Source organism: Atractosteus spatula, chromosome 8, assembly GCF_055471065.1.
Source record: "Atractosteus spatula isolate fAtrSpa1 chromosome 8, fAtrSpa1.hap1, whole genome shotgun sequence".
In the NCBI taxonomy this organism is placed as follows: domain Eukaryota; kingdom Metazoa; phylum Chordata; class Actinopteri; order Semionotiformes; family Lepisosteidae; genus Atractosteus; species Atractosteus spatula.
In genome coordinates this window covers 43,483,898-43,510,602 of record NC_142713.1, presented here as the reverse complement: position 1 = coordinate 43,510,602, position 26,705 = coordinate 43,483,898, and the positions used below count along the sequence as shown (strand labels likewise).

Here is a 26,705-nt window from a genome sequence, read left to right as displayed (position 1 = left end):
TCTCCCTATGTTTCTACAACAAGAGGGAAACAGCAGCCTAGAACTCAATGGATGGCACAGTGGCTGACAGCTGGTGGCATCCGTGAGCATGTTTTTAAATGGAGTTTTTAGTTAAGGAAAAAGAAACCTTAATTTTGCCTAGTTCTGTTTTCCTTCTTATCAATATCTCTTCTTCAGAACACTCACTGGAGCATCCCTCCCTCCAACCTATCACCCTCCATGCATCAGCTCCCTCACTCAGTCCGTGGAAAAGGGAGGGGTACAGCTCTACTTTGCATTAAGTGGGGTTCGGGTGAACTACTGAAGTAAGAATTAGGTCTTTCATCTATTTTAAGTTAAAATAACTGGTATTGTCAGACACTTTAGACACTCCATTTTAAAAGCTATTCAAAAATAATATTTAAAGAAATACATCCTTTTAAAAAATATGTTACAGTATCACTAAATTTACAATCTGAATTTTTTGCAAAGTTTTTCTTTTTATGTGACTAAGGATTAATGAATCAGAAATTAAAAGCCTCTTTCATATACTTGAACCAATTACATTTGGTGTAATGTAATGTATTCTAAACAGCACCTATAAAACATCTGTTTCACTTAATTTCTCTTTATTGACTTGTACTCATGTATATCCATCTATCCATTTTCGAACTGCTCTTCCAATTCAGAGTTGTGGGGGAGGAGTTTGAGACTATATCCCAGAAAGCCACATATGTATTAAAACACAAAATACCCTTAATACATCCTACTGCAAAATACTTCCTTTTTATATAAAATGAAAAACATCAAATGTAATTAATATTTTATGTAGTATTCAAAAAGCCGTGTAAAGAATGAAAAAAGGGAAAACCTTGTAGAAACTGCATACCAAATAACTAATAGAATTTACATGTTTTAAGACATGGTATTGTAATGTACTGCAAAAACCAGTTATCTACTGTATAGCAGTATACCAGAATGAATATACATAGCATATTACATGTACCTAACATCTGTTACAACACTGAAACAAGATTCTGGAAATCCCCTCAACATATGAAATGAAATTCCATGTTATCTTTCTCTAGCTGAAAATGAGATTTTTGATCTATTAGAACAGATTATGCCTCCCAGAGAGAAAGACAAAAATCAAGGCCTTACAGTATAAGTAAGCCTTTTCATCTAGTCAATAACCTTGGGAGGCTTTTCTCTGTTTTAAGAGAAGATTAAAGACAATATAACTGAAATCACGGTTCCACTTGTTTAGAAAAAAGGAATCTTAAGCAATTCATCCTTTTTGTATCTTTTATTGCCACATTTCACCACTCTCTCCACTACTAGACACAAAAGGGAAAAAATTACATATTAGAATGCCATTTGTAAGTTATTGAGAAGAGGTGCTAAAATTCAGTACAATCAGTGCCAAATCATCAAGGACAAAAATTCATATACAGTATTCAATTTATACTGTTTTATACATGACACCTTGGAATAACTCTTGTGGATAAAGACCGTTACCTTATAGCCAAGTGTAGCTCTGGTAGAAAAAATTATTTCTTATTTTAGGTCTTATTTATTCTTTTCTTGGTAACAGCTGATTTGGCACCGGCACTAGTCGTAAATCATGTTAAATCATGTTAAAGCTAACTTAAAATAGATAAGTTTAAATAAGTATTAGCACAATGCTAAAAATATCAATAAGACAACTGCTTATACACATAGGGCTACAATACTAAAAAGAGAATAATCAAGGATTTGTTGTAAAAGCAAAGTTCTACCCAGCTATTAATTTAGCAATTTAATTAGCATTAATTAAAGCTATTTCTTTTTTATGCTGAAAATGAAACATTCTGTTCAGAACACTTTCAGATGTTAATTTGCTAGATGTTTCATTAAATCCTTCTGTAATTATACTATTTAATCTCTATACTTAGGCAAAAACAAATTAAACCTTAGAATTAAAAAAAATAGTAATTATCTCATTAATACAGTAAGTTTTCTTCAAAGAGCAGGTACTAAAATTTAGACTTGCTATACACTTTTTCTATTTACACAGTGGTAATAACAAATCTTTATTTAACCATGTATGTTAAATCATAAACATACATATGCTAAATCAACCAGCATCTTATTCATATTGACAACCCAGAGATTACCCGTTGATATACAGTAGCAGATCGTTTTACTGGAAGAATTTGAGTACACTCTTTGCTTAAAGGAATAAATAGCAAACATATGTAATTTGATCATACAGCCGTCCAGAGCAAGTTAAAAAACCCTTGCCAATAAGGAAAAAGGTAGTATAGACTAAGTGGAATTTGCTACCATTATCAAGAGGAAATGCAATATTTAGAAAACTCATAAAAACTCCACCATCATTTTATCAAAAGGAGTTTTTTCCAAGCTGAACAGAATACCAATACCACAGAAAGATGCATTATTCCCAAAATTTGAATTATTCCATCCATAATTACTGTACAAAGAAAATAAATTAAATGTTTTTAATCAGAAACTGTTTATAAGTGATTACATATTTTTCATGGATAAGTTATTTAAAGACAGACTGAAAATACACAATATGCTTTTTAATACAAGTCTTAGAAAAGAAAAACTCCTTTCAGCATGGTCTTTATACCATGTTTTTCTTTAATAACCTAAAACACCTTTGCAATTTGTGATACTGGTGGTGGAGCTAATGAGGATGCCTATGTTCTTTAAACTCTTTTTCGCAATTCATGACATGAGGACATAATACTTGGGAGAAAATTATTTGTGGGCTGATGAGCATGAACAAGGCATTTTCATATTCGGCTTTTTTATTTTTGTTGCTCTATTATAAACGTAAAGTGTTTAGAAATGTTGATAAAAATACTAATGGTACAACAGGACAACTACCATACAGTATATGCCAATTAAACAGTACCTACCTCCAATATATGAGAATCCCCACAAGGACCAGGAGACACAGAAGAGTCAGAGTAGATACCACCACCAGAGGTACTATTGCCCGTTTCTCTTCAACACTTTCTGCTAATCCAATACGGGACTCATGGCTACTGTTGCTTGCTTCTGTTGGTGAAGTAAATACAAATATTGACATGTTTCACCCTCAAGCAAACCTTATGCCAATTTAACTGCTACTGTCAATAAAACATTGGAGAAAAATAATCAGCTTACTCTCTTAGTATTTTTTCACTGCATGAAAGGATTTTATCATTTGCAAACCAGTTTGAAATAATTTAAAGGAAAGAAACAGACTGCAACAGGATCAAAAGCAAAGTACATGTTATGACTTACCTTTAAAACCTATGCAAAAACTCAAGGAAATGTTTGACATTTTGACAGTTTTTATAAAATAGAACTTTTCATCCAATACTTTTGAACCTTTATAAAACAAGTAGTTTGTATTTCTTGCTTTCCCTGATTTTCTCTTCATAATAAACATTCTTTAAATTACTGGATTTTCCAGTGCCCTCTATGAATATATATCTTCGAAAATGTTAGTTACTCTCATTTGGTATTCTTCAAGGACTTGAAACTGAAACCTTTTTTCATCTGATTGGCAGCACACATTTCTTGTATTTTTGCAATAAAAGACCACAAGAGTGTATACATGCTGTTACATGAAAGTGGTGGCAGGTAAATCACAAGCATGAGAAACTAAAAGGGAAGCAGAACAGTCTTGACTTAAATAAGCACTACTGTGAAGAGTGAAGTTAGTGAAAAGCCAGAGAACTAAATCATTTCAAGACTGTTTAACAAGTGCCAGCCATCAAATCTGATAACAGCCATGCTTCTAATATTTGATGACAATGATTGGGCAGGGTCAGACATTAAAGATGTACATCACTCCACAGCCTCTGAAAAGACAAGATGTACTGTATATTAGTGCACAGCTTTCAGCTAGAAAAACTGTTTTGCAAATAGCCAGTTGCCATTTGAATGGAGAAGTATACTACTGCCATCTTGTGGATAATCTTTTGCACTTACTGGTTTAAGGTCTGTATAGATAAACTGTTATTTTCTTTCTGCATTTTCTCATAATTCAAAACCCAAATTACACTTACCTTACTGTTGTTTACACTTACATAATGTTTCATACGAAAGGATTTGAACATGTAATTGAATTTATTACATACCTGAAATATGGGAGAATGCTAATGACCACACATCTGTCACACCTTTAATTTCATAGATTAGTATTAGTTAAAAGTTCTTTCTTATACATAGCTATGAAGCAAAAGCCAACTGTATACATGACATGCCTTTAAACACCAGAACACTAACAACCTACTGTAGATGCACATTATGAGTTTTGCATATATACACAAATGTATATATATATAAATTACACAAATATTTAAACAATGGACTTAACACAAATGTATTATAGTAGATGGATACAGAATGTTTAAGCCTTATGTGGTTTAAACCTATGAAAATCTATGGCAATGTTGTTAGATGTGCTATAAAAAGGCCATGATAATCACAATTAATAGTATGATGCATGTTAGATGAAATTCCATTTAAATAACCCCCAAACCTTACCTTACCCATGTGTCACAGGGTTATAAAGAATGGTTGTTTTAGACATCTGTTGCCTGAGACGTGCTGGTTAGTAATTCCGTTACCCAGTGTTTGTAAACGTTCACAGTTTAGTGGTTCCATGCACATTTCTTTTTTTTTAACTGCCATTTGCCTAACCATAACTAACCTGCCTCAGACATCTTGAACACTGTTGCTGTTGCAACCCCATTAGATAAAGACAGTGCTGAAGGGCTGTAGCACTCTTGGTGATAAGTCAGCTTTACCTGCATCCGTTGTACCATCAGAATCGCTTTCTGAGTAGTCAGGGATACTGAAGTCTGAAGAAGTCTCATTGTCGTTGAAGCTCTCCGAAGTCCCTTGACCAGAACCGCTTTCTTCATCTGTGTTTCCTAATGTCCAGGGTCTGGAGTCTGTTGTATTTGCTTCTTCTGTAAAGCTAACAGTCTCATTATCATTTTTAAAGAGGAAGGCAGAAGTATGACTCCTGCGGGGTACATCTGGAGTTGGGGTTACGGTGTTATGATCCATTCCACTCAGTATTTCTTGTGATGTATTGAGTGCTTTAGCCATCACTGTCTTTGCATACAGAAGTGTGGGTTTATCAGGGGTTATACTTTGGTTTCTATCCGAATCCTGTTCTAACTCTTCCTGAGATTCTATGTAGAGAGCTGTACTGGTAGAATTACTCTCTATTTGGTGTTCCCTGGGAAGTGGGGGTGTGGAATCAGCATCAGTAAGGGCTGTTTGGGACAGGACTTGGATATCAGAGGAAGAACCCGAATTGATGAGGGTTACAGGGCTTTCACTGCTGGCTCTGGCAGCTGTAACAGAAACGTACAAATCACTATCTGAATCGAGAGACAACTGGGATTTTGAATTAGGAAAACCAAGAGATAGCTTATTGCTAGAAAACACCTGGCTTGTATCCAATCCATGGATCGCATTCCAGAAATTTTTGTTTTCAGGTGTAGGTAGTAATTTCAACTCACTGAGTGATAGTCCAGGGGTAGGGTGAATGTCTACCTCATGGGGAATTGAGGGATACATGCTTTGCTGTGTCCAAGAGCTATGAAAAGAGGATGTTTGATGTGGGCTACTACCAGATGTAGAATGTGCTAATTCAGTGTAACTGCTTTCAATCATTGCTCTGCCTGCACTCAAAGCTTGATCACAACCTGAGAAACATTTGTGAGAGTGAGACACTGCTTCCTCCCTTTGGGATTCTGGTGTACCTAAGAGAAAGGATGAACTAAGAGTAGCTGTGATGGTGCCAAATAGAGGCACTTTATTATTGTTAATGCTTACACTGTGTATAGAGGAAACAGTACCACTGGATGTTTCTGAGGTAGGATTTAGGTTTACTTTGCTGACAGAACTAGAAATAGAAGATAGCAGGAATATTTCAGCACTTACAAAAGCAGATGCATCTTCCTGTGATTGTGCCATGCTAGTGCCCAAAGTAGAAACAGAAAGCATACGGGGAAGGGCAAACATATCTTGACTTTGAGAAGCATCATCCACTGAGCTATCAGAAAAGCTACCAGAGCCATCAGCAAGTGTTTCAGTGCTGGTAGAGGAAGAGCGGTTTTGCAGTGTGGCTGAATCACTAGAATAAGGAAGCAGTATATCTTGTGATAAAGGCAGAGTTTCATGCGAAGAGTCAAAATTAATAAAGTGTGATGGATTAATCTGAACCCAGGTCTTAGTAGCAGATGTAAAAGCAGCACCAGAAGTCGCAGGTTCAAGATCAGAAGTGGCAGAGGAAATCTGAAGAAAAGTTCCATCCTTACTAGCAGCGGTGAACCCAGAAAACACATCACCTGTTAATGCAGATTCCACATGCACCGATTCATGGCTAGCATGACCCAATGGCTGAATCTCACTATGACCCCCAGCATGAGACATAAGCACATCCCTATCAGTGAAGGCAGGAGTAGCCATGGTCAGAGTATCATCACTGGATAAAGGAATAGAAGATTCAAGAGTTTTATCAAAAATGGAAAACATGGATGACTTTGTTTCAGAAACAGTGCTGAATGGTTTAGACTTGTGATGATTTTCCCAGTCAGAATTAGACAATAGTGCAGTGCCATATGAATCAGGTAAAGTTTGAAGGGGTAGAATATCATTAGATAAAATAAGGGTAGGCATAATCTGTGTATCAACCTTGGCCACAGCTGTTGCATGAGACAATACATTATCAGTGGAAACAACTTCAACTTTACTTTTACTGTCAGTCTCAGTCTTAGTGTCAAACACAGAGGTCTCAGACAGAGCATTTGTAGATTTTAACAGTGACAAACTGGAGGAGAAAGTGAGGGTAGGCTGAAGGAACAGGTCACCATCAGACATCACCGAAGCATGCAGATCACCCCTATCCATCTCGGGTATAGCATGCTGAAACACATCGCTCTGAGAAACGGCATGTTTACCAACAAGCAACTCAAGAGTAGAAGAGGCAGAAGGGGTTTCATAAAATATATCTTTAGAAGAAGGAAGGGTTAACTGAAGCGATACAGCAACACTGGGTAACAAAGGAGTAACATGCAACGGACTCTTGGTATCTGAGCCAACAAAGGAAGCTTGATGCAACATCTGGGTATCAGTTAATGCAGGGTCAGGAAGGAAAAGCACATCACTAACAGGGGAACCAGACGTAGTTGGAAGTGGTATCTCACCATTAAACACAGGTTGAGTTGTTTGAGACAGAATGTCAATGTTGACAGTAGATGGACGTTGAGCACCCAGATCTGGACTTGTAGAAAGTGGCAAGACCTCTACATGGGACAGTGCAGAGGTAGTATTGACAGGTAAAAGTGGGACAGGAGTACTCCGAAATATCACCTCACCACTGGTGTCAGTAGGGGTGACATTAACTGCCACTGTATCCCTTGTGAAATTCTCAGCAGAAGAGGGGTGATCAAATTTGTCTGGAGATGCCGTGACATTGCTAAAGGTCTCACCCTCAAGAGTTGAAGAAGTTGGTCCTGTTGAAAATTCATAGCTGGTTGCATTCACAACATCTTCGTAGTAAATATCTGTCACAACAATGGTGTTTCTTGCTCGAGTAGGACCACTGACATTTTTCAGAGAAGAGCCTTCAGATGATTCTGTGATTCCACTAGGGCTAAAAATAGTTGTGTTGCTTTTTGTTTGAAAGTTGCTGGGGCTCTCTGTTGTGGCTTGGAGTTCTATATAGTCCTCTGTAATAGCTCTTTCCTCGGGCTGAAAAGTAGTGGAGGTTTGGTAATCTATATATGTTTTCTCTATTTCAGTGACATTCTGCTGAGTCAGCTGTGTGACAGATTTGGTGTGAGGGTAAAGCACAGCAAACCTGTCTGTTTCTGAAGTCTCTCTATCCAACGAATAGGCTTCTTTTGTAACTGGTGCAATTTTTGTGCTCAGTTTGTCATAGCTTTCCACAGACAACTCTTTGGTCATGGCACTGTAAGGTGAGATTTCCTTCATATCTTCGTATGGCACAGTGATAGGCTGTGCAGTTTCCATTTTATTACTCATCTTATTGAAGACTCTGGAGTTTGGAAGTTTTTTTCTTGGGTTCATATTAGACTCCACCTTAGAAAGAATGAGAATTATATTAATAAATATTAAAGGACTCTTTCATAGTATTTGAACAGGTTGGTTGGACATTAATAGACATTCACAAAGCTTCTAGAAATGATTCTACTGATACAAGCTACTGATTCAGGAAATAATTTATGTAATCAATACCTTTTAGACTTGAATTTCTTTGCAGATTATGATGAGATTTAACTTCTTTCATTTTCATTAAAATATTTTCATCAAAATTTGGTTATAAATAATTAATATTCAACAAATAAATTTTGAATAAATGCATTTCGGAGGCACTGTATATTAAGTGAAGAAGTTCAAAAGATGATTTCTCAAATCAATGTGTAACTAGTAACTAGCACTGAGCAGTATGTTTTTATTTGCAGTGCATTGACCTGTAGGGGAGAGAGGAATCAAACCTTCTCTTTTCATGGTTAGATTCTGTATTCAAGTGCGGAAAAGAAATACCTTCCTCGCTGGGATCTAGTCAGTGCATAGTTCAGTTTAATAAGTTTACAATTACAGAACATCAGCAAATCCGAATAAATACTAATGACAGGAGTCCATTCAACCCATCATGCTCATCTGTTCTATTTTAGTCACACATACAGTAAGTGACCATATTGGAAAATAGTTGGTCCCAAACAAGAAAGGGACAATTTAGAGTAACCAATCAAACCCAACTCATGTACTTTTGGAAGAATTTGTATTTCATAAAATGAAAATCCATGTAAATACAAAGACAATATGCAAGCTCCACACAGCTTATGATAATTTGGAGATCCCCTGATCTATTACCTCCAACTCATCTGTTGCTTCTTCGGTTTCATTAAAATCAGGTAATGGTTCAGTCTCTGGAAAACAAAGCCCATAATTTTAGAAATACCACTCAATGATTTTTTGATTGAAAAAAAAACATTTATATTGAAGGAATTCAGACTAACCAATTCGGGTAATCTAAAAAATATCAAGACATACTGTATAACCACATAATTTGAGAAAAATCTATCTGAATCTGTAAAATAAGGGCTGGATATTCTAAATAAATTATAATATTTTTTTTAAAGAATCATGAATATCTTACATACTGTATACCACAGGCATTAGGAATAGTGCACTGTGAGATTTCACTGAACTGTCACCAATTTATATTTATCCACTACTGCATTTAGAAATCTTAACAAGTAATTTTAATCAAATTCTTCTAATATACTTAATTAATTGTTTGGTCATCCAGCCATTATTTTTGGATTGCTTGAATTTTGAGCAATTATGTTTTCATTCACATATTGTAGAATAAAAATCATTCTGATTGATGAACTGTATATACTTTTTAGTATATGTTTCAAATCAAATCCAGCATGTACATTTTATATCATAAATAAAAAGTCTACAGTCATAAACAAAGTTTTTTAAGTGATGATGCAGTGTGTGATGCAGTGTATGTTTTTGCAGTGATTGTTAACTGGAAACAGAGAGGAGGTTGACAATGTTTTTCTTTTCTTCAGCAGTATTCAGTAAATCATGAGCACCTAATCTGTAAGAGATATGTCTGTCCTGAGGATAAAAGATTAGTAATTACTTTTGCTTTTGTGTGTGAAGTTACCTGCTGAAGCATCACACAGTTTTCTAAAGAAATTAAATGATACACCGTATTCTGCCAATTCATCAAAATTTCTATTTTCACCATCCCTGTATTTAACATTCATTGAAAAAATATTTCTGACACAAAATGTCAAAATGTGGTCTATGCGCTTAATGATAGCAAGATTCCTTTCCAATATTGGGAACACTTTAGATGTCAGCAAATTATTTGATATTGTTGGTCTTACTCTGGATGCTATAGTTCTAATTCATGCATTTTTTCTTCATGGCATTTACCCATAAAATGCTATTGTACAGTCCAATACTGCAATATTTTAACATTTTTATTATGCTAACTAAACCTTAAATTTCATGCAATATTTGAAGTCTTTGCTTTCTCATAGCTTTAAGCAAGGCTAATTGCAGATACAATTGATTATGGATTAATAGACCTACAGTTTACCATCAGTTTTCAGTTTTTTTTCAACTCTGTAACCTGCATGTTGACTCAATTGACATTTGTGTTGTCAAAATGATCAACTGACTTATTGACTTAATCAATTTGGTCAATCTTTCCCTCATTTTCTGAGAATCAGGATTTTCCACAAAAAACAGATTGCTAAAAAGATCCCAAACAAACAAAAAAATTAAGTAATATTTTTTGATCAATGTGATTTAACTGTAAATGAAAACATAGTAGGAAATAAATTAAAGCAATCCATTTTAAAACACATTTGCAAGTCTGCAGCATTTCTTTGAACTGAAAACCATTCAGTTTGAGCTTATTTACATTTCTTATTAATCAGCTTTGAAACTCTGGAAAAATGAGTTTCAAAAAGTTTTCATTCATGCAACCAGTCTGGTTTTCAGGAACAGCATTTATTAAGCTGAGGCACATTAATTTGAGAGCTTATTATTCAGAAAATTGAAGAATTGAGGATTTTTTAGTATACCAGGACATTTGTAACACTTTCAAGTCCATTATGAGGGTCAAAGATCTGTAAATGTTTGTAATGATTGGATTCTGTTTGAATAAAGGTATATTTTAACATATCAAAATTGTTTTTTTTTAGAGGAAGAAAATGTATTTCTTCTTTTTTAGACATTTTTAAACAAGAACCAAACAAGGAATACAAATGTGATATCATCTGAATTTATCTTCAGAGGCAAGAGAATGCAGGGAGAGAATAAAAGTTACTTAAAAGGTATGTATATAAAGCATAGACATTAGAAGGTATTCTAGGAAAAATAAGATAACATGCAAGAAAAATCTGAAACTAAAGATGAAACATTCAAAGCCGGGCATTGCAGTTGCTTGTAATGTACCAAAAGCAACAGATAAATATGAAAAAATGCAAGAACAACTTAAAGTGCTTAAAGTACACTTGCTTACCCTCTCCAATATTTTTCTCAATTTAAAACATCCTATAAACTGCTCACTAAAAGTAGGTGATACAAGATTGATAGAATAAAATCCAACAAATCACAAGCAATTGGGAATTCAACTCATTGCGAGAAATTACATGTATCATTCTGAAACGTTAAAACACTCCAGCAGTTAGGCAAGTGTCACTCCCAAGTTTGAAGTGCTCACATGAGGTAGGCACACCGTATTTATATGCCTTCAGTAAAAGGTTTGTGCACTTTTTTAAGTAAGCCAGGCAGGCTTGGTTGTGATATCTCATACACCTAGAGGTGACCTGGTTTCACCTGTGGGGTAAGACAACAAGCCACTGCAGGTTTGTGGGCATACCGTAATCAACACCTTTTTAGTTTCTTCCCAGGATGCTCTAAAGACTTTCTATGGGTGACAGGTCTGGCATATACCTGACCTACTGTATATATAATAATTTATCAGCAAGCCCTTCTAGTCATACTGCAACAGGACTGCAGGAGGTACAGGAGCTCAGTAATGCTCACCCACATTACACCAGAACCAAGCTTGGTCATCTCAGTCATCTGACTCAATTTATTACAAATGACCTATGTCACACAGTATAGCACTGATATCTTCTACAGCCTGCTATAGCAGCAACTGTAGATTAATACTATTAATGACATTTTTGCTTTGTTGGAACTGGAATCAAGAGTCTGTCTGATAACCAATTCTGAAACACTTTGTTCAATTGTACAACTTATACATTACCAAAGTGATTACATGCATTTTCGTTATCTTTACTTTTAAATCCACTCATGTAATTATGTCAGCTCTGGATTGTATTTTTGCTATTTGATTGTGTGCTTTAAAATCAAAATATATCCTACATTATGTGAGCAGTACTGTATATAAAGACATTCTCTTGAATATTAAATTAGAATTGTATGACAGCAGGATATCAAGAAGTAAGGTTAGGAAAGGTTACATCAATTTAATTGTGAATACATTTCTGTAAGATGAAAAAAACATTGTTAGAAGAAAGATTATGCCACAACCACCATTGCACATTATGCATCCTGTGAAAAATTGTTAAATAGTTATTTTTAAAGTTTGATTTAAAAATATTATTAGATATATGATTGAAATGTGTGAATACAGACTTCATGCACTTGAAATTCCCCAGTGTATATCAACATTTAAGGTAAACTTACCTTGTTGCTGTGACTATGCTACAGAAAATGGTGATAAGATTCCCAAGGTCTTAGGAGGGTCATGAGAGCACTTTTGGTTTTAAACCAACTAAAGGGAATCTATTAGAGAACATGTTATAGAGCTCTGTGAAATGTGTCCAAAAATACAATCATACAAATTAAATAACTAGATTGTACAAAAAAATAAACTAAAATAATGTTGTTTATGAATTTTAAAACATTTTATTTTTTAAATATTTAACAAAGTAAATAAAAAAATCCTAACCATAATTATTGATTCTGTGCTTAACTTCATATATAACCTAAAGTTTTTTTTTAAAGATAATCCTTGTTTTCCTGGGACATATGACATATTTATATATATAGCATTACAATGTAACATTCATTTAAGATGCCAAATTGTGGCATATGTTCTTACTTTTCTTTTGAATACTTTCACTTTTTATATTGTTTGAAATATCAAACACTGACTGTATAATATCCAATTACTATAATGTAGCTCATATTACTTCCAATTCTTAGCATGCAGTGCATAGCATTACCCTAGACGTTCTCATTAGCTTAACAGTTTAAAACTACCTTAAGCTCAATCTAAACAGCAAACATCTGGAGTGAAAAAATAGCATTGATTTACAACATCAAAGAAAGAGTACAAGTACAGATTTATACCAGCCAAATACAGTACACATTATACATACAGAGTGCAAAAGAGGCTAATGTTTAGCACAGAAAATTTATTTAAACGGGAATCCCACCACCATTCATTAAAAAGCAGCAAGGTCATCCTAAAGATCAGTGTAGTCAGTGGCAGATATTCAAACCTTTTACTTTCATTCATGGAAATAACAAAAAATGACCAACTCCTTCAACTGATATTTCATTGAAATATGAATTTATGGAATTAATATTTTCCCCATATTAAAAAATGACACCACTTGGTGAACACCTTAACCTCAAAGTCGAGCAGACAAAGGCTAAGACTAACAAACACTATCTTTTTCCCACTAGGATCTATAAAATGTTTCTGCACTGCAGACATTCCACATAAAAAGTTACATATCAGTCAATATTTGAAACGATGAGGGGCATCGAGTAGAATCCAATCTTCTTGTCTTTGTAAATAAACAATCATGAATTTACATTGCCATTTGTTTTGTAGTTTTACTTATTTTTCTCCTCCATGTGAAAATAGAATCAAATGTAAACTTGAGTTGCAATATTGCAGGATAAAAAGAAATCAGAGAGAACAAAAAGAAAAGCTACCATATTATTTGTAATTTGACAGTGGTACTGTATATCACCCACCACATATCTTCATTTTTTTAATCTTTATGTGTTTGTTTATTATATTCTTTTTTCCACATGTCTTCCTTCATATGGAGTCATGCCCGCTTCAGACCTTGTGCAAGTGTCAGATAAGTATGAAAGAGGGGCAGTTATGCTCCCATCCCAGTTGAGGTCCCCACTTGTGGAGTCGCCAATATTTAATCCACTAAGGTCTCTAAGATGGCACTCATACTGGCACAAGTGGATGAATATGGCTCTTGCCAATGCCATTTGCGCTTGTACCCACTGTGTGCTCCACAGTGCCCACACGGGAAGGTAGCAGTAATTAAAGGTTTGATGAAGTTCTCATTAACAACACTGCAGGTGTTCAGACACAGAAATTAGAAGAGGTCACTAATGCATTACAAGCTTTGGCAATCTGAATAACTCATGCCCCCGTAAAACATGCTTTTAAAAATGCTGAAATAGCCGCTGGTTGAGTGGAGAATAAAGAAGTAACCAAATAAATGAAAAAGAGAAGTGAGTTTAAAATATAATGTAAACAGCCTCACTGGCATCACTTTTCAAAAACTTTGACAAGAATGACTGCCAATTCAGATAGAGCTGAATACAAAACTGTATTAAAAAGAACTTTAGATCTGTATAACTTCGTTATACAGTAATTTCTATGATTTTATGGATTACTTACAACATATCCTGAAAAAATAAAAAAATAAAAAACTGTTTATACCAGTAGTAGTGACAAAAAAAAATGAAAGTCACAAAGGTATATCCATGACATAAATCATCAAACACAGTAAACCACCATTTCTATTTTCCCCTACTACACATCTATGGACATTATCATTGTAACGGAAGAGTAAATAAAACAATGTGTTAATTCTATTTCATACTGTTCTAGTACTATCTCCATTTGCATTTTTATCTTTTATTTAAGTTCTTGTAAAAAAAGCATTATGGTATGTGTCATTTAATTTTTTTGAACTACCAATGTTTTTAAAACATTATTCCGAGGAAGCACTCTGACTACACTGATTTTTAGACATACATTAAATGTACATAAACTGGTTTGCAAAAATTTAAAAAAGAAGTTTTTCCATATTTTGAATTGTATTAACTAATTAAAGCAATTATACAAAAAATACCAATAGAAAAGCTTTTAACTGATACTTTCATACTTACCAGGGTCATCCAAAGGCATATCCACAATCAGCTGACTACTGTGTTGACCATAAAGGCCATTGGTGCACACAGCAACAACCTGGATCACATAACTTGTATTGGCCAACAAATCATGTATAATAGCACCCTGAAATGAAATTAAAAACAAATTCAAAGCCTTAACAATTTGGAATATAATAAATGTGGTCAATTAACAAGATATTCATATCTTAGTGTTAACATTTACAGTGGAAAACTGAGTGCACTAAAAGGGCAACAAATCCACTTTTCTGAAACAAACTCTTGTAATTACTTTCAGATTTCATATCTGACCAGCTATCCGTTTATAAACAGAACTTAAAAGCATAAAGCTTACCTTAACACTTCAGCGATTTTATCAAAGGACTATGTCGAAAATAAGTTTCATGGATATTTCTTTCTCTCACAGGGATATAAAGGGAACAATGCAACATTGAACATGTTATGGCTCAGACAGATAAGCTGATCTAAGATCTATGTGGAACCTGCTTTCTTCAAGATAAATGTTTTATTTTATGAACTCACTGATTGCTGAATGCCATGGGTATCATATATTGTTTTAGATTGGGAATTGCCTAAATTTTCTGGTCACCCCAGAAGGAGGATGAAGAGTGTCCGAGATGTACACTAAGGAAAAACATACAGTATATCCAACTGAAGTACTCGTTTTAGTTGAACGTGTCACTTTGGCGGTGTTGTCTTCTTAATGCTCCTTTGCACTTTGGCTCACTTCTTCTTAATGCTCCTTCTTTACAATTCTGTAAAATTCTAAACATGTAGTTACCGTATCCTGGTCTTCATCCGTCAAATATTCATGCTTGATCTGATCTTTCCCTGCAAGGTTCTGATATGTTACAGAGTACTTTTCAATAACTTCGTCGTACACAGCCCGGGGCCTCTCCCATGTGACCAGGATGCTGGTGTAATTCTTTGGATCCGCCTGGATATTTTCTGGTTTTGAACTGCAAACTTTCAAAAAATAAAAAACAAACCATATTAACATTTTTGTGTTAAGTTTTTCACTTCTGCAGAAAAAGAAGAAGAAAGAGGTTTCTTTCATGGAAAAAAGTACATTGCTTGAATTCACTAAGATTTTTACATGAACTTCTTTCATTGAAGTAGGGAATCAATAGCCAGTCACCAAAGTGATCAATGTAATTTGCTATAAGATCCAAAACCTTCTTTTAACTCTTTCAAAATAGCTCGTAAACAGAAAGAGGTGAAAATGATAGTATTGCATTCTAGTTGTTTTCTCCTTTAGGATTTTTTGTAGGTAATATGTTAGTCACCTTGGTTTCATTAATTACCATAAAGTATGTTTGCCTACTGGCAGTATGGATGTGAATAATTGGCTTGCTCTTCGCACAAAAATAAGTTTGTCAAACAGGTTTGTCAAGGAATTTTGCTTGTTGTTTATTAATTACTACTTCACTTCATTCTATTATCTTCTTTTAACATGGGTATAAATAAGTTAGACTAAACTATATTGGACAAGTCCAAGAGATTATGTTTAAATAGCAATTCCTATTGCAGACACACTAAGACACAAAAGAGACTTATGGATTAGTCTTCCCTAAATAGCACTGAAACAGAAATAGAAGCTTAACAAAACACACAGGATTAGTAAAAAAACATTAGTAATTACAAAACAGTTCTTTCAGTTTTTGAATGTTAAAGAAAAAATAATAAAATAAGGACATATAGTAATACATACAATACATGGATCAGAACAAAATTATTCTGTATAAAAGTAAGGTTTTCCTTAATTTCACAGGTTTAGAAACTATAAAGAATTTTTTGTCCTTGTGCATTTAATACAGTATGTTTATCTATTATCAAATATAAGTTGATATCACTTCACATATTCCCCGAGGAACACAAAATTGCACAATATAAATGTAAACCATATGGTATGTTCTACAACACTTTGGGGGTTATGAAATCATTTACTGTTGTATTGATGTTTGGGTGACTTCATTAAGATGACTTCACAAAAAGATAAGTAGATTACTTAATTCTATAGGCTGATTTTTCAAACTTTAGAGGAGTCATAAAGCAAATGATTTATATGTATCCTATTGGATCTAAATCCAACCCCTACTTCAAAACAATGTTTTGGCAGTTATTGATGTATGCAGTATTATGGATTTTTAATTTGGTTGTCTGACTCATGTGTGTTGTTATTCTCAACAATTTATTATGTTTTTCCTTTAATATTTCTAATGACCAGATATTTAGGAAAATGCTGTTAACATAAATCTACTCTTAAATGAATTACTACATCCCTCATTTAAGAACTGTACTTGAAAAAAACATTTTCAACACAAGAGGGCAGAGAAACTCTACAATAAAACGACAATTCATAATGACAGCATTTTATTCTAGAATAATACCTAACAATCCATAAAAACTGAATTATAATAGTAATTCATGAAGATATATACCAGCAGTGGACATGCTGTGCTGTACCTCAGGAAACTACATATTCTTTTATTTCTAATCGATGTGAATAATAATTTTAAGCTATTAAGGATGCAGTTTGATTCATTCCAGCAAATACACTGAAACATGGTAGATTTAATCCGATTTGCATTTAATGAAGAAGCAATTGCAATAATGGAGAAAGAAGTATTAGAAGAAGGAGAATTAAACAAAACTTGGATAAGAGTGCATGATGCAGCTGCAATCCACAGTAACCTAGCAACATACAGTAGTCTGTTTGCTTCTAAACAATCCTGGCCTGTCCTTTGAAAATTCAGAATGGAACAAAATAAAGATACAGCATCTAGAGGGATTTTGAAGTCCTGTCATAAACCCACTGTCTTCAGACCAAATTTAACAAGACATACAATGAATAAACATCACATATCCTCAACAGGCTTTATTGCAATACCACAGTTTCACAGAATGGTACTGCTTTTAGTTTCTCAATCCTTAAAAAGCAGCAAACAAAACATAACTGTGACAGATACCACCCACTGTAAATAAGATGACTCAAGGGCTCCAAACACATAAAAGCCCACAATAGATGATATTGGATAGAGCAGGAGGTATTATTGCAGAGACCTTTCTGCTAATATGTACTGTATAATACTACCAAGCAGCCTCTCCAGGCTCCTAACTCCCCAACTTCAGCTAACACCCTGAGGACATACCTCAGTTAATTTTTCACACCTACGTGAGAATTTATCCATGTAAACCCTTCACAAATTACCTAATTATAACCCGCTGGGTCTATTTACGCAAAATAGAGGCCTTTAACGGCCTCTAGTGGCAGGTTGGCGGTTAACCAGTCCCCAAAAAGACAATGACAATAATATACAGTACAGGTAGAGGGAAAAACCTTCAGTGCACACTTCATCCCTGTACCAAATGACATTTTAATCAATGTGTTTCTGCAACTGGCAGCTCTCTTCTACATTTTAGCAAAAACTCGCCTATGGTCTATTTTGTATCAGTTTATTTGTAAGAATTGTTCTTGTAGGAAAAGTAAAAACACAATGGACATAAATACATTTAATAATAGTCAATTTTGCAATGGCAAATTTTGACCATTAGCTGAATTTTCTTGTTCATTGATTTACTGAATTTGTAAGTGAATTTCTGATACTTTAATATATCCTAATGCATAGACTTTTATAATCCCATTGTGTATGTTATAGCTGAATATAAGGAGGAATTTTCTACTTTGCAATGTTTAAATACATTGCAAAGTACTGTACATTTGACCTTACTAGAAAACATTACAGTGTTCAGTAGAAATTGCCTGCAACATTTAAGCATAAAATGGGACTTCAGGCTTTCAATTTGATTATCATTTATTAATTAAAAGTTTGCAGCTGATATCTAAAACGAGGCAAGAAAATTGAGTTTTCTGAATGTCTGTCCAAAAATTCCCACAATTATTATGGAGCGCTTGAGCATGTAACACATGCCAGGGGGTATTTCTAAAAACATGAGGGCACAGAAACATTTTCCCTTCAAAGACTAGATTGTTTTGTTAACGTCTGTATATAGTAGAGATGAATAACCTGCTTTTTGTGACACTATTAAATTGCAAGATGAAACTACCCTCAGAAAATAAAATATCAATGCAAAAGATGACAAGATAATCAACATCTTACTAGGATAAGTTATAAATATATCAATGCAAAACAGAACATTTGTACTGTATAATACGGATGCACATTACAATGTGGCCTTCTATAAATACTATAATTACATCTATTATTTCACATATTCAAGATTCTGAAAAAAAAAATTAAACTCGCTACAGTAAAATAAATGTTATCAAGTGATTTTATGGTAATAAGAAATTCTATAAAACAAACGAATAACATCAACTGAAGTGAATAACATCACTTTAAGATATTAAGGATGCAATATACCTCCCACTTCGTAAGGACTGACTTCACCATGCTCAAAGAAATATTAATCATCTTGAAATGTTTTTTTTTACCCTTCTCCTGATCTGTGCCTTTATACAACTCTATCCCTGAAGTGATTATAAAGATCCTTGGTTTTATTGTTGGAACTTTGCCCTAAATACAAAAGAGTGAGAGACTTTACAAAATTTGGTGTAATAACTGTGTAGCTTTTTTATGGTAATTTTGTGCACCTACTGTACATTAATTTAAGTTTGTTGCAGCAAGGGATTTGAATACTTATGCTTTCAGGAGTTTTCCATTTTTATTTTATATGATTTATTTCTTTATATACATATATCTATACATCTTTCTTTTTGGTTGTGTATATAACAGATACTGTATTAATATCTACCTCAGTGCCATGACTTCAAGCCTTAAAGCAACAAAATGTGAAAAAAGCCAAGTCTAAATAGTTTTTCAAGTCACTCTGTAAGTTGTCATGAACTGAATGACATATCCTTACAACATTTTTCATTTTTTGCACTAAAAACACTATTTCTCAATCTCTCTTTCAGGATTATTGCCAGCACTGTTGTGAAACATCTACATGACAGAGGAGTTCCTGCTTAACTCCTGTCTTTGTACTCCAGGATACATCCAAGTCTGACTTCAATGAGTAAATTTGGTGATCCATTTGAGTCATATTTAATGGACTGACCCATCCATCCATTTTCTACCTGCCTCATCCAATTGAGGGTCCTGGGGGAACGAGCAAGCAAAAGGTGCACAGCAGGGTACACCCTGGATGAGATGCCATTTCATTGCAGGGCACACACAGACATAGATACACGCATACAGTACCAGGAACAGTCTCCCAGAAGCCAATTAACCTACCAGTATGTCTTTGGACTGTGGGAGGAAACTGGAGCAACCACAGGAAATTCCACAAACACAACATAAGAAATCCACGCAGACAGCACCCCAGGTTAATAGGATTGAATACCACAGATATGAACTCTGCCTTGATCAGTTAATATAATTGTTAAGGGTCTCATTAATGCCTGAGATTATGATTGGAGTACAAGGTTTTAAACACCTGCCACAGTTTTGCTATAACTTAGATTAGGAAGACTAAGCTTCCTATTGGTCATTGAGAATGATAGGATTATCAGTAGTGTTCAAATACCTCTGCATCAAAGAGCTGGACTTTTGTCATAGTAGTTGTGATACTTGTCTTGGCTGTTCAGGTAAGGCATTCAAAAGTGCTTAAGATACCTCTGAGATAACTAGATCTGAGATCCAACTGCACACACTGCACAATGCTGATTATAGTGGGGGTGAGTGAACAAATGGGAAAGGAACAACTAGAGATTAATTCCACACTGAAAAGTAAAGAAAAAGAAACAGCAATGTTTTGGATATGAAGCATTCTGCAGGTGTGTAGGACAATAAGGGAGAGGGTAGGAAAATGAGGGTAAGAAGAACAAAAGATAGATAATGTGAGAATGGATAGGGGAAAGTTGAGAAAGAGGATCCAAAGATATGGAAATTGGGGAGACAAATTCCAGAAGAAGGATGGAAGGCAGATATCTATAAATGGTCAGATTTTGAAATGAACTAAACAATAAAAGCTCAGGGAAGGTGTGAAACTAATTTAAGTGCAAGTTTGGCTCCTGATGTTTTTCTGGAGAAGTATAAAACCTATGAAAGAGCACATACAAAACTGTAAAGAGTAATCATAGGCAGAAGGCAGACTATGATGCTTCAACACATTTCCTGAAAGTTGGCCCAACTTCTTCATGTTTTACCAATGCATATTTTGCCAGAAATGCACTGCATCATACAAGCATGGTAAAAGCATTATACGTACCAGGGGTATGAACTTCTTCTGTCCCAGTGTAAGAGGAAAACACCTGTCCTATAAATATGTCTTGCTGCTCTCTGAAGTTGTTTTGCAAATAATCCATCAGCATGACATACCCTGCCTGCTGCATTGTCAGCACTTCACAGAACACCTCCAGCTAAAAAGAAAGAAAGACTTTACACAAGTGACATTATAAACTTGCTACTACAGTATATCATAACACACTTCCGTAGTGCTCAGCACTTCCTTATAAGACTCCTCTAATAATGTTTTGAAGACTGAACAAGACGCAGACAACATTCAACCCTGCTTCAAAAATGTTTATTTTCAGAAAGAAATCAGGAAACCATTAGTTTTATAAATACAACATTCTTCTTTAAATATGTAAATGGTTTAATAGTTCAATAGTAATCTCATGAGATGAACATTATTTTCCAGAAAAACAGAAACCAATTTGATGTTTGCATCACAGTAAATTACATCCAACTAGATTCCCCCACAGAAAAGCTAGTGAAATATTGATATAGTTTACTATAGTATATAGAGTTTAAAAGGAACATAATAAATTCAATCACTGTTCTATTTTGGGTAGCTTTGAAAGGATCAGAATCAGTTACAGAAACAAAAGCACTAGACATTATGCAGAGACTGCAAGAAATCAAACTCCAAGTTTGAAGGCATACAAACCACATTATGCATTTAGATGTAAGCATACTGTCTGATCTGAAATTGAGTCAAGGTGAGAATTCTCATTAGACTACAATATATGTGTAATTTCTGTATTGTTACATATTTTAGTATTAATAACCTTGTTAAAATACACATACAATATACATTTATATGTTAAATTACTCTAAAGGCTTTAAAAAATATTGATGACCTTTCTCATTAAAAGTGTAAGAATGGTCATAAATGAGAGTAGGTCATTCAGTTCATCTTGCTCATTGATAGCTAGCTTATCTGATCTGATTATCTCATCCAGTCCTTTCTCACAAAAATTCAAGGAGAACAACAACTCATAGTTGAGGAGCTTTGCTTCAAAAATATGGTGGGCAGTTTGTTCCCAAAAATAAACAAAGGAATCAATTAAAATATTTACAGGAATTGATAGGGTACTATCATATAATAGTTCAAAGTGCAATGATCAGTTATATCTAGGGCTGTGTGAGCTCCCCTTTGTCAATCGATCAGTGGAGTAATTAGAAAACAAAAATAGGATAAATGGGCCAAATGGCCTCATCTTGATATAAGTATCCCATCTTGTTCCTACTTAAAGTATAGTAAATAAATTCATAATAAGTTGAAACCTCCACAACCCGACCTAGGTGCAAGTAAAAATTTGAATAAAAAAGTACTGTACATTGGAAAACAGATTAACATTCCATTCTGTTGAAGAATCGTATTTGCTCTTCCAAGTTGAATCTTGCCCATCTTGCTACAATTCTTAAACCTTCCAGATTTCTGTGAAATGTGCTGTATTCCTGAGGCTATCTTTTCTTTCTCTATGTAGTGAATCCTATTGAATGCTGGGTAGGCTTTTGTACAGTTTTGCAATGTATTTATTATAATACATCATATCCATCAGTTTTCCTACAATTGAATTGGCGTAACATGTCATGAATGTGGCACCAATGCTTTAAAGCATATTGGGGGATGCTGTTGATGTGATGCTATAATATTAAATTACGATATTTTCCAAATGATGCTAGGGGCATTCAGGCATTCAAGCATAACATTTATACCTGCAGTTCTAGGTGATGCCTCTTCTGTGCACCTACTGTAAATGTATAATGGTTGTTTCCTAACATGCTTTAAAGCAATGAGAAATATGTGAATATGTTCAAACATACCAAGTCTTTTGTACCAACATGATTTTTTTGTGTTGTCTTGCATGGAAATCAAATGATGTATTTAGATTTTAGATGTTATTCCTACTTATTCCCTACAATAAGAATTTTACAGCTAAAATTTGGAATATGAATGCTTCACATGTTTTTCTCTGTGAAAATAACCATTTAATTTATAGCTCCTGAGCTCACTGGCTGATAATGCATGAAACAATACACTGTGTTCAAGAAAAACTAAAGATGTTTCTTTGCCAATATTTCAAAACTCTTAAAATTTCTTTAAATATAATTTAATGTGTAAAAAATGTTGTGGTAATCAGACAAACTAAAAACAATAAGTGGCTGTCCACATATGCAATGAAAAATACATACAGTAATAATGAAGTTATATTCTTAAAACATTAAGCAAAGTTCCATAAAACAAAATATTGCTTTTGCTGTTCTGCAACAACATTTAGGTAGCTTGCCTGCAAGCTTTTTGGTTTTCATTGTAAATATCAAGAAAAACTTTTAAACATATTAAATATATAATGACATATAATAATAACAGTCAAGAAACTATACAGGTCTTTTTGAGATAGCATGTCATGGACAACAGACTGGGTTAAACATATTGATACAGTCTGTACTCTGACTACGACAGGAAAAGTGCATTAGTTTATGATTCAGAGCTTGCAGTTAATGTCCAAAAGAATAAAGGCATTACGACAAATAAAAAAATTCTGAAGGTGTTGTGACAGAGTCGGAACTAATAGGGTGCTGCCTGAGCACCGGCAGAGCGCTTCTTATTCCTGAGCAGTGTGCCGGTGTGTAGTCGTCTGCGGAGGTGACTGTTCTCCAGTAAACGAGAGAATCCTTTTCAAACGAGGAGAATAAATCCCCTTGTATATAAGGAGCAATTGCTTGTGTGGCCAGTTTGCACGCCATCTGCGGCCGCGTGGGGATCTTAAAGCGCAGACCTGATCAGCCTCAGGTGTGGTCGCTGTGCATTCCCACGCGCCGCGGAGCGGGGAGTGCAGTGGGAGGTGTGTACCACTGCCACGGTGGTAAATTGCAACTGTGTAATGGCTGAAGTTTGAATACAAACCAAACATACAATTGACTACATGGTTAAAAAATTCAGTTTTTCAGTACCTTCCTGGGGCGGCAAAATCAAATTATTCTATAAAAAAAGTTAGTTGTATTTTGTGATCATAAAATTAATATGAATGATAACTAAAAAATAATTAAATAATTGTTTTATTTTAGGGTAATTGCATGCATAAATCTGATCATATTTGACAAATCATCAATAAAGGCAAATGGCCAAGTTCCAGACGTGGCCATACTGTATACAGTATCACCAGGCTATTACCTCCTCTATTCTACAGATTCTTCTAGGAAGAATATGTTCTGCAATGGCTTACTTGTGTTTTTTGATTATGTAACTAATGATGGTAGCAGTAAATATGGATTTTTAAGGTTACAGAAACATTTGCTCTGCCAATATACAAGAAAATGCTTACATACTGTACCTAAAGAGACACCATTCAGTACAGTACATGGCAGTTACCTACAGGATACTACTAATGCAAAAAAGGAGTTCATCAGGACAAAAAAGTGGAAAATCTTTGACAACTCAAATCAATCTACAGATTTAATCCAACTAACCAAGCATTTACATATTGAAGAAACAAACTACAAAGTAAAAATACTTTGCAACAAAATTCTGACAAACCATTTCAAATGATTACAGAGTGTAGTGAGATTTAATGGGTCACATATTTCATGCAGGTATTGCCTCAAATGGATATACACCGCAATACTACAATATACTCTGAAATGCACTTAAGTGCAATGTCCCAATAGTTTAAACTGAATCTGAACAGTTTGTTTTTGTTCTAATGTGATCAAATTCACAGAATTACACAATAAAACATATTGTACTTACTTTTCCACATCAATCATGGTTGTAAATACAATTGTTTGACCGTAAAACAAAAATACCAGTTTTGACTTTGATGTCCCTATACTTTAGGAGAGCATTGTATGACAATCACAAAAGCTCAACATCCAGATGTAAATGGTAAATAACCTTAGGGATAAATTTGCATTGACGTTTTCCCTTCAGTTCAACCCTTTGAGCATTTTTAGAACTTGAAGAGCCTTTCTTCTAAAGAAAAGCACAAAAGGTGTGAGCAGTGTTGAGCACATTTACAGATTTGTTTTGTAGTTTGGCACAACAGACATGAAATGAACTCACCTGGTCTTCAGATATACTGACAGTGTGTTTAAAGACAATCCATTGGACTTTTTCTGTACATGGAGGCGTTGTCAATGAACCATTGTATATGAAATACTTGGCTGTAGAATTCGGCAGAAGGCTCATCAAGTTTAATGATTCCAGAACAGCATTCTTACCTAAAAACAGTTTAGTAAATCAATTTCAAAATCCATTTTAGATAAGGCCACGTTAGTACAAACTTAATCAAGTGAATACGATATGAAATCTTGGATGAGAACTGGAAATTAGCTCAAATAACATTGTTAATATATACTGTATGATGTTAATGCACAGGTCCCTCCAGCTGTAATGAAGAGGATAAAAAAATTTACAACAGCCTTGCATATAACATATACAATTTGCATATAGCATATAATTTTATTGCATATAATTAAAAAAAAATTAACATACCATATCGGCTCACACTGTTGACACCATTTATAATAGGGTAGTAATTTTCATTTTCATTGGGGCCAACCTGCAGCAAACAATAACACACATTTTCCTATCTTACATTTCTTTAGAAAAAATCAATAAAACAGCTGTCTTTAACAATGGGAAAAATAAACTGTTAAACACTATCCGTATTTTGATACAAATATACCTGGTATACCTATGAAATTTCACTAAAGTCTCACATAGACTCATACTTTAATCTAAGCATAATGTGGGAAGACATTATGGTCATTCCTAACAGAGTGGTACCGTATAAATAAAATGTGGTGCCAAGATCCCTTTCTCATGGAATGGACAATTTAAATAGGTCAATCACCTAACCAGCATGATTTTGGGAGGCAGGAGGAAATTAGAGCATCTGGTGAAAGCCCACGCAAACTTGGATCCACACAGTTGGCACCTCAGATCAGCATCAACCACAGGGAAGCTAAGGCTGTAAGGTAACAGCCCTAACCGCCGTACCACGATAAAAATCCATTTTCTAAAAATAAATTGCTGATGATGCTTTCTCCAGATAAATTCTACAGTTTTATTACATCTGAGGAAATTTACCTGACTTTCAGTAAAATGTAACCATGGTAGTGATATCTAAAGCTGGGTTTAGGTTTATGTATTGTGATTTTTGGCCTTTGAAATATCCTAATGCAAACATATAATTTGACTCGAAAACGTAGGAAGTATATACAGTATGTAGTATACAGTATATTCACCACATCTTAAAGTAAAAATAATCTGTATATCATGTCTTGAAAAGTCCTTGGTAGTAATCAGTTTCAATCCTTCAGTCCTAGGAGGATTTCATATTGTATTTGTTTTAGTTACTGGCTTGTACTGCCACCTTTATTTGAATTCCCATTAATCCTGGTTTTACTGAGAGGCAAGCCATGTAGTTGAGTTATTAATACTCTATTGATGATCTATGTCTCTTGCTTGGGCAGCAGACTAAGGCGAAGCTGTATCCTATTTTGATTCATTGTCCTCCTCTCCTGCTGTAGCATGTTGTCAGAGTAAGAGAACACCCATCTCTCTTTTTCAACTATCCCTGCGTGACTTCAGAAATGAAATGGACAGACATATGCCTGATGATGTTCTTTATCAGAAATCATATTCCCAACTGGCACAAGTCTAGGACTTGCTGTACTGTTTGG

General features: G+C 34.5%; 1 protein-coding gene across 3 annotated transcripts in view; it reads right to left on the bottom strand.

The window, feature by feature from the left end:
* Window positions 1–26,705, bottom strand: part of LOC148829647 (receptor-type tyrosine-protein phosphatase zeta-like) — an 87,651-nt gene that overhangs the window by 18,014 nt on the left and 42,932 nt on the right. The window contains exons 6-13 of one of the 3 annotated variants that reach the window (XM_088922928.1): window positions 25,513–25,579; window positions 25,081–25,238; window positions 20,998–21,148; window positions 15,545–15,729; window positions 14,743–14,869; window positions 8,899–8,954; window positions 4,791–8,103; window positions 2,907–3,048 (exon numbers count right to left, since the gene is read on the bottom strand). In XM_088922928.1, coding sequence (XP_088779054.1) covers window positions 2,907–3,048; window positions 4,791–8,103; window positions 8,899–8,954; window positions 14,743–14,869; window positions 15,545–15,729; window positions 20,998–21,148; window positions 25,081–25,238; window positions 25,513–25,579 — 4,199 coding nt within the window. The remainder of the gene's footprint in view (window positions 1–2,906; window positions 3,049–4,790; window positions 8,104–8,898; window positions 8,955–14,742; window positions 14,870–15,544; window positions 15,730–20,997; window positions 21,149–25,080; window positions 25,239–25,512; window positions 25,580–26,705) is intronic. The other 2 variants (XM_088922929.1, XM_088922930.1) reach the window with 2 other exon arrangements.